We start from the raw sequence: 9245 nt of genomic DNA on the forward strand, positions 1-9245 counted from the left end.
CCCTGAGCTCGGAGGAATCTCCACCATCAAAACTATGGTGCCCAAAACAATGGTCTCCCACGACGTCTATTTGCTGCCCCTCAACGACGACGGGTCGCCGCAAGTGCCGGGCGAGTACGTCTACCTGGCACCTACGTGCAGCGACCCTGTCATCATCCGCTTTGCCATCGAGGGAACCTCGAGCATCTGCTGTCATGGCAGTCTTTGGGTCAACATCCCCGAGCGCGGGGCTGAATTTAGGAGAGACAAGTTCCGCGAGTTCAAGTAAGACAACGTCCCAGTACAATTATTCCGAAATGCAGATGCACTGACATCTCCGCGTAGACTAGTCCCTGATTTCAATCGCACCATCGAAATTTCCATCCCTATCTACGAAGCCGGCGCGTATGCCTACTACATCACCTACGCAGAGCTGCCCGACCTCGCGGAGCACTTGGCCGAAACAAACCACAACACCCCTGTGAAGAAGAAGCAAACTCCGTGGTACTACATCGATGTGGCTCCTCGTCTAACACTTGACGGACAGCCCCTGCCCTTGCCAGCCTTGTCAATTTTCTCCGTCATCAGCAAATTCATGGGCAAGTATCCCCACGACTGGGAGCGTCATCTCAGGGGTATTAGTGATCGGGGATACAATATGGTACACTTCACACCACTACAGGTTAGGGGTGCATCCAACTCTCCCTACAGTCTGTACGATCAGCTCGGCTGGGATCCTGCTTGCTTCCCCAACGGAGAGAAAGACATCGAGCAGTTGGTCGAGAGCTTAGAGAAGAACCACTCCCTGCTCAGCTTGACGGATATCGTCCTCAACCACACCGCTCACAATACCCCCTGGTTGCAAGAGCACCCAGAGGCTGGCTACAACTTGACGACGGCCCCATGGCTCGAGTCGGCTTATCTCCTCGATACCAAACTCCTCGAGCTGAGCTACCGGTTGGAGGAGTTGGGCCTCCCTACCGAACTCAGATCGGTAGACGACTTGATGAAGATCATGGAGGCCATCAAGAAAGAGGTCATCACTTACATCAGGCTCTGGGAGTACTATGTTCTTGATGTAGACCGGGACGCTGATGCTATCGTGGAATCCTGGGTTGTCGGGAAGGCCACCTTCCCAGAGGGTTCCCTCGGTTCAGATGGCCCGGATGCACTTCGTGCTGCCTCCCCCGAGGAACAGGCGAAGTGGCTGACAAAGCACGGTCTGAAGGGCATGGATCGCCTCGGAGAGCGCTTCAGGAGGAAAATCGATCCCAAAGTTGGCGCTGCTCTCTTGTCCTCTTTGTTCGGCAAATATGAGGTGACGCCCGAGGGCACCTCCGACCAAGTGGCAGTCCGCGCCGCGATGGGCAAGATCCTCGACATCGTCAATGTCCAGTTTTACGAGGAGTACGACAAGGACGTCGCTGAGATCCTCCAGCAGCTATTCAATCGAATTAAATACATGCGTCTTGATGAACATGGCCCAAAACTAGGACCAATCAACCACCAGAACCCCCTGATTGAAACGTACTTCACTCGTCTGCCACGCAACGAGGTGACAGCCAAGCACAAGAAGGAGGATCTGGTCCTGGTCAACAATGGCTGGGTCTGGGGCGGCAATGCACTAGTCGACAATGCGGGGCCGAAATCCCGTGTGTATCTGCTTCGCCAAGTCATTGTATGGGGTGACTGCACCAAGCTACGATATGGCGATGGGCCGCAGGACAGCCCTTGGCTTTGGGACCACATGACAAAGTATGCGCGGATGCTGGCCAAGCACTTCCACGGATTCCGGATCGACAACTGTCACTCAACACCCATCCATGTCGCTGAGCATATCCTCGATGAGGCCCGCCGCGTCCGGCCTAACTTGTATGTCGTCGCTGAGCTGTTCACCGGCTCTGAGGAGACAGACTACATCTTTGTGAAGCGACTGGGTCTCAGCGCTCTCATCCGTGAAGCCATGCAAGCATGGAGTACGGGCGAGCTGAGCCGCTTGGTCCACCGGTACGGAGGACGGCCGATCGGAAGCTTCGAGGTTGATGAGATCTCCACCAGCGAAGTGCGAACCATGGTCAATGGAACTTCTAATGGCGAGGAGTACACCCGGGAGATCATCCGCCGCATCAAGCCAGTCACCGTTCAGGCGCTGTTCATGGACTGCACTCATGACAACGAAACGCCTGCGCAGAAGAGAGACGCCAGAGATACGCTGCCTAACGCGGCCTTGGTCAGCATGTGTAACTGCGCCAGCGGCAGTGTAATGGGGTATGATGAAATCTACCCCAAGTTGATCGATCTTGTTAACGAGACACGTTTATACACCTCGGAGTCGTCCAAGCATGCGGTTAAACTGGGCGAAGGCCAGGGGGGCATCGCCGGCGTCAAGAAGCTGCTCAACCAGATCCATACCCTGATGGGCATGGATGGCTACGACGAGACGCACGTCCATCATGAGGACCAGTACATCACTGTTCACCGAGTGCATCCGGAATCTAGGAAGGGGTACTTCCTCATTGCTCATACAGCCTTCCCTGGCTATGGTAACGGTAATGGGGCGTTCAACCCTGTGCATCTCAAGGGCACCAGGGTCAAGCACCTGGGCAGTTGGATGCTTGAGGTTGATGATAGCAAGGAGACTGTTGAGGAAGTGCTTGGCGACAAACGGTATCTGCGTGGTTTGCCTAGCCGACTTGTTGCACTGCCAGGTGTTCGCGTGGAGGTCAAGGGTGACGAAACAATCATCACCGTTCGCGATAGATTCCCTCCGGGCAGCATTGCCCTGTTCGAGACGTGGATCCCAGCCGCAGAGCATTCCAGCGGGTTAGATACTTTTGTGACATCCGGCGCAAAGGCTGCCATGCAGGAGTTGGATCTGGTCGATTTAAACTTCCTGTTGTACAAGTCCGAGCCTGAAGAGCGTGACTCGAGCGAAGGGCGTGATGGCGTTTATGACATTCCCGGATATGGCAAGCTCGTGTATGCCGGTCTGCAGGGTTGGTGGAGCGTGCTCGAGCCGATCATCAGGGAGAACAACCTCGCACATCCACTGTGCCAGAACCTGCGTGACGGTCAGTGGGCGCTCGATTACATTGTCGGGCGGCTGGAGCGTGCAGCAAAGCTGCCGCAGTACGCTCGTTTAGCAAAGCCGGCAGAGTGGCTCAAGGAGCGATTTGATGCTATCCGGAGCATACCCAGCTTCTTGCTTCCGCGATACTTCGCTTTGGTGGTCAGGACTGCGTACAGAGCTGCATTCGAACGGGGAATTTCCCTCATGAGTCCCAACATTCAGAATGGCCAGTGGTTCCTCAAGAGCCTGGCTATGGTTAGCGTGCAGCAGACTGGCCTAGTGAAGTCCGCGTCCTTGTATCCCGACCGTCTGGTTCCTTCGCTGGCTGCTGGTTTGCCGCACTTCTCGGTCGAGTGGGCTCGCTGTTGGGGTCGGGATGTCTTCATCTCCTTGCGTGGTCTGTATCTAGGTACTGGGCGGTTTGAGGAGGCCAAGGAGCACATTCGCGCTTTTGCAAGCGTCCTGAAGCATGGAATGATTCCTAACTTGCTCGGAAGCGGTAATAACCCACGGTATAATGCCCGCGACTCAGTCTGGTTCTTTTTGCAGTGTGTGCAGGACTACACCCGTCTTGTCCCTGATGGGCTGGCCATTTTGGATGAGAGGGTCAAGCGTCGGTTCTTGCCATATGACGACGCTTGGTTCCCTGTCGACGATCCTCGTGCCTACAGCAAGGAGAGCACCATCGGCGAGATCATCCTGGAGATCTTCCAACGCCATGCCGAAGGCATGAAGTTCCGTGAGGCCAACGCCGGTCCTGGTCTCGACTCCCAAATGCGTGACGAAGGCTTCAATCAAGAAATATATGTTGACTGGTCCAACGGTTTCGTTTTCGGCGGCAACCAGTTCAACTGCGGCACGTGGATGGACAAGATGGGCGAGAGCGAACGTGCTGGCAACAAGGGCATTCCCGGAACCCCTCGCGACGGTGCGGCAGTTGAGATAACCGGCCTGCTTTACAGCGCCCTGAAGTGGGTTTCCAGCCTGCATGCTGCAGGCAAATACCCTTACGACGGTGTTCGTAAGGTCGATGGCTCCCACATTACTTTTGCCGCCTGGGCCGATCTCATCAAAGCCAACTTCGAGCGCTGCTTCTACATCCCGCTCTCCCCTGAAGACGATTCGAAGTATGATGTCAACCCAGCAATCATCAACCGCCGCGGCATCTACAAAGACCTGTACCGCTCAGGCAAGGAGTACGAAGACTACCAGCTGCGGCCCAACTTCCCCATCGCCATGACTGTTGCCCCGGAGCTCTTTGAGCCAACCCGTGCAATGCACGCACTTTGTGTCGCTGACGCCGTACTACGCGGCCCAACCGGCATGGCTACTCTCGACCCTTCAGATCTCAACTACCGCCCTTACTACCGCAACAGCGAGGACAGCGACGATTTCGCGACCAGCAAGGGTCGGAACTACCACCAGGGACCAGAGTGGCTCTGGCCAACGGGTTTCTTCCTTCGGGCGTTGCTCAAGTTCGACCTGATGCGTCGCGGGAAGGGCACCGGACGGGATACCGAGGAGGGACGGACCGAGGCGTTCCAGCAAGTGACGAGGCGACTCAAGGGTTGCAAGGAGATGATCTTGACGAGTGTCTGGGCTGGGTTGACGGAGTTGACGCAAAAGGCGGGAGAATTTTGTCCTGATTCGGTAAGTGGTTGAGGATCCTGTGTTGAAGTTCCATTCATGTTACTAACAATGTTGTCACAGTGCCCAAGTCAGGCCTGGTCTGCTGGCTGCTTGATTGACTTGTACATGGATGCTGCAGAGGAGCAAGCCAAGTTCGATGCCGAGGGCAAGGGACAAGAGCTGCCGCTGAGATGATCGCTGTCGAGTGGTGGATGCGAAATTGGACTTCATAACAATGGAGTTGCGGCTTTTCCCACTTTCTCGATGACAATCACTTTCTGGAGAGACAAGGGACTTTCTTGAAAGTTCACACTTGGTACAGGCATTCTTCAACTCTCTATGGATCGCATAGACATCATGACTACGGATTATTATTATGATTATTATTGACTACCGGTCAGGTATAGAGATTAAACTATGGATAAGACAGACAACTTCAAGATTGGGTTGACTCTAACTCATCATCATTGCTGACTTGCCTTAAACACCATTAAAAGAGGTAGTTGACTGGTGTGCTGCGCCTTTGTAGTGAACGTGTGTCTTGATCCTTCTCCAAGGGACGGCCCGGGTCTCGTGCGCTGACTGCGGACTCTGCAAGGGGAAAGAGGCAGTGCCGACTTTATACGAGTCCGCGCTACATCAACTCATGTGTGCCTGCAGATAATTATTTCTAAAATATATCAAAATGCGACCCTCCCCTGCAGAGTGCAGCGGACTGTTCGCGCTGGGGGGTTCACAAGTGTGATAATCACGTGACAAAGCCAGGATTTTCATGGAGGGGCCATAGCCAAAAATGAGGGGTGTAAATAAGGACAAAAAATAAAGTCCCCTCGACCGGAATCGAGCCGGTGACCTTTCGGTATCAGTAAATCGTTTACAGCCGAACGTGATAGCCAACTACACCACAAGGGGATTAACGGGATTGTTATTAGAATTTCTTCTAATTTGGTTACTTATTCTGTATCAGTTACGACCTAGGATTGACTCGAGCGCTTTCATCTCAACCAGCTTGCTTCACCACAATGCCAGAACAACGAGGTTTGTATGGTGACCACAGCGCACTTGAAGCGCTGACATATCACACAGTGCATTCTTGGCAGGCCACTGATTGTCTGGGTTGAAAGTTTGGACCACTAGGGATAGTGAAGTTATGGGGTTAAGCTTTCTATCACGAAATCAAGCACCAATTGGCCGAGTGACTTGGTGGAGAAGACATGCTATTTTCTCCAACTCCTGACCCGTGCCTTGCATGTGCTAGGTAAAAACCGAACGGTACACAGACAAGAGACACACACACATATATAAACGTGCTTATATAGACTTTTGCTTGTGTGTGAAATTCGAAAAAAAGAAACCAGCCCCGTGGACCAAACGCCGATGACGCCCCTGAGCCAAGTGTGCTTCCCTGCCTTCAGCCGATGATGTCGTTCCTATCCACCTCTTGTAGTAACTCAACAGAAGAGAACGAGATTTAAGGGAAATAAACAAGAGGAATATGGACAAAAACAACGAGGTGGTGCTCCTCTAAGGTTCTGCGACATTGTACCTGTACTGGGGGTGGCACATCCAAGGTGGTTATGCTGTCTGTTTCTGTCAGGAATGAATTATCCATTCGTCCCTTACTACCCGCCAGTGCATCGGAAGGATATATATGGCGGCGGTATGTAGTCACGTCGATCATGTACGCTCCCTGAACACCCACTTCTTCGCCTTCGGCGGCTTTTCGTAAACAGCTGCTGAGCTAATTGGTGCTGGATCGAAGAATCCTGCCGTAGGGACGTGTACTGACCCCGCACTCGCGTTAGGAACGATGCGGCCGGAACTCGTGGTGTGGGCAAAGCCATTGCTGAGAGCATATTGTCGGTCCTTTTTACGGAGGTAGCGCTTCCGCCAGACGCAGGCGCCGATCCAAATCCCCACGATAGCGACGACCATGATGACGAGGAAGATGACCCACTGGTAATGGTTATCAAGCCTGACGTTTATTAGTTAGCAGCCACTTTTCGTCAGGTGGGTACAGGAAATCCGCAAAGCGAATAATCGCTTAGGTTGGGACGGCGTACCAAGTTCCTCCGTCCTGGCCTTGGGGTCGCGCCGTCGATGTCGCGGCCTTCGTAGCTTGAGCGCAAAAGCTGGTGTACCAGCCCTGGATCGAGCTCAGATCATTCGGATTCTCTGTGCAGGCAGAGTCACAGATTCCGAGCGGACCCTGACTGAAGGCGGCGAGACGGGGGTCAGCGCAGAAACAGCGGTTGTAGGTAGCCGCGTCGGCCTTAGTTGCTCCTGGAGGCACGCAGGCTCCGTTGACGTCGTACAAGACACCGCATCGCGTCACGCATGTGGGCAGCGCTGCTACGGGAAAGAGGGTCGTTTCTGTGAACTTGTCAGAAAAGAAGAGTCATGTTTACAAGAGAGGTTGATCTCACCCATCGTGTACGATTGAGAGCTGCACAGCTGCGATTACAGCTGCCAGCCAGTAGCTATAAAGGAAAGTTGGGGGGCGGGGGCCTTCAAGCCGCCGGGGTTGCGGGTTGTGGGATGCGTTGCCGCGCTTTTCAGGTCTGTCAATGCAGAGAGACGGGTCCTCGTATGTTTCCGGGACGCGCGCAAGTCAACGCAGATCCAGTTCTCAGGACAGAGGAGCGCCGTGCGAGGGACGTCAACCCGGACCGAGGAACAGGGAAGCAGTGTCGTCCAACACCCGAAGCTACGTAAAAATAGCTGAAGTTGACTCAGACTCGGGTCCCTTTGCCGGCAAACCAATCGCAGTGTTCGAGACGTCGATCAGCAGGAAGTGGTGTTGTTCGGTTTTCGAAGTAGCTCAACTTAAATCAAGAAGGTAGAAAGCGCCTGATCCGGTTTGTTGGGTGCGTAAAAAAGGCCCTGTTCTCTACGTTGACATCGCAAGGGCAGCAGTCGTTGACAATCGGTCTGACTGCGCACTGACAGGCAACTCGAAATTGATTCGTCGTATTCTCGGCCAGAATACAGGCAAAGTCCGTTTTGCGGTTCAAACGAGCGGAAGGGACCCGGGGGCTGTGCTCTCCAGCGCTTCGAGAGTTCACGGGTTGCTGGCGCGATAGGGGACAGCGGCAAAGGGCGAGGTCGAGGTTGAGGGCGATGTCGAAGGTGAAAGGAAGAAAAGCGGCAAGGAGAACGGCGGGATCAGTAAGAGTGCGACGGCAGAAACGTGCTTACGGAGTACCTGCGCTGCTGTATGTCGGCGAGGAGGATTAGGGCCGGAATAACTATGTGCTGGAATCCCAGAGCTGCGATCTATGGGACGTTACAAGTCGCAAGCTCGTGCGTTGTGCTGTTGCGTCGTGCAGAACCGGCTTGGGGGAGGTTCCGGGGTGCATGGTGCATTGGGTGCATTTTGAGAGGCCATAGGCTCCATTCAGAGTCACTAGAGTCCCGTGGAGCGGACAAAGCCGCCGGTAAACATGGGATGCTGAACCCAATTTGGCGCGCAGTGGAGTCTCGGCGGAGCCACTTCGGGGTTGTGGTAGGGTTGCCATCTTATTGGCGGGAGTCAGGTTCCATCCATGCGAAACTGTCATTTAAAGGCATCCATGATCGCACGAGCCCGACCTTTTTTGCAGAATTCAAGCCTTTCTGACAACAGTTTCACTCAGGCATTGGCGGCTCTCACCTTGAACTAGAAGTCGCTCATTAGAAAAACATTCGTTATATCGTAAAAACGCATACAATACAGATGAGTCTTGCTCTAAAGCTCAGAAGGGTCCAGAATCCATAATTGCCATCTCTCACATGATCCCCCAATCTCTTAGTTCATTATCCATACTGGGTAAGGTAGGCAGGCGATCCGGTATTGACAGCCATCCATATCCGTCGTCATTAAATATATCCTTTTCATCAGTTCCCTCCTTTTCCTTCTTGTTATTGAATGTCAATGGTATCTCTGTAGGGGGCATCAACCATCATTCATGTCGCTGGTGCAAATACACTATCAGTTTTGAGAGCTTGTTTCTCCCTTCTCATCTCCCACACCCTCTTGTTTGGATGCATCAGCTATCGGCTGCTGCGACGGTTGTTGCCCTGTTTCCGCTATGCTGATTGAATTTTGCGACTGTGGCTGGAAATAAAGGAAGTAACCTTGCTGAAAAGGCACTAACACCATTGTGGGCGCCGGCATGCCGTCCGATTGCGGGAGCGATACAGATATAGTACTCGTTCCCTCCGGCATAGGAGGATAAGGACAGAAGGGAACAAATACAGCCCCAGCCGATGCTTGAGAAGAGCCTGTTGGGATTGTAGGTGCTATCATGGTCGTTTCAGCTGCGACATATGTTGTGGCAGAATCACAGGTTGCTGTTCTAGTAAGTTCAGCCTGGCCCGCTGGGAAACCTGGGGCATGTCGCGCTTGAGAAGGCTGTTGTTCGACAGAAGCATCAGACACGCGTGGCTCAGACCACAGACCATGCTGTTGCTTGCGGGTTGCAATAACATAGAGCAGACCGAGTATAACACCCATCGCAGAAAAGTCGAGAATAGGGCAGACGACCCAGTAAAGTGCTGGGGCAGAGGGCCGCATGTCATCAGAATA

The 9245-nt window shown here is 53.5% G+C and overlaps 2 protein-coding genes and 1 non-coding gene across 3 annotated transcripts; 1 reads left to right on the top strand and 2 right to left on the bottom strand.

The window, feature by feature from the left end:
* Window positions 1-49: 49 nt before the first annotated feature.
* On the top strand, window positions 50-4873 carry CTHT_0056040 (glycogen debranching enzyme-like protein; the record flags this gene model as incomplete). The annotated part of the gene is made up of 3 exons (XM_006695868.1): window positions 50-264; window positions 325-4699; window positions 4760-4873. The coding sequence occupies 3 exons, from the start codon at window positions 50-52 to the stop codon at window positions 4871-4873; spliced, it is 4704 nt and encodes a 1567-aa protein (XP_006695931.1).
* A 630-nt stretch (window positions 4874-5503) lies between these two features.
* On the bottom strand, window positions 5504-5590 carry CTHT_0056050. Its single transcript is given in 2 exon segments — window positions 5504-5541; window positions 5551-5590. It is a non-coding gene; the product is annotated as a tRNA-Tyr (tRNA).
* A 765-nt stretch (window positions 5591-6355) lies between these two features.
* Window positions 6356-7108, bottom strand: CTHT_0056060 (uncharacterized protein; the record flags this gene model as incomplete). The annotated part of the gene is made up of 3 exons (XM_006695869.1): window positions 6356-6653; window positions 6742-7051; window positions 7105-7108. 3 exons carry the CDS (start codon window positions 7106-7108, stop codon window positions 6356-6358), a joined length of 612 nt encoding a protein of 203 aa, XP_006695932.1.
* Window positions 7109-9245: the final 2137 nt, after the last annotated feature.

This window comes from Thermochaetoides thermophila, assembly GCF_000221225.1.
Source record: "Thermochaetoides thermophila DSM 1495 unplaced genomic scaffold scf7180000011820, whole genome shotgun sequence".
Taxonomy (NCBI): Eukaryota; Fungi; Ascomycota; class Sordariomycetes; order Sordariales; family Chaetomiaceae; genus Thermochaetoides; species Thermochaetoides thermophila.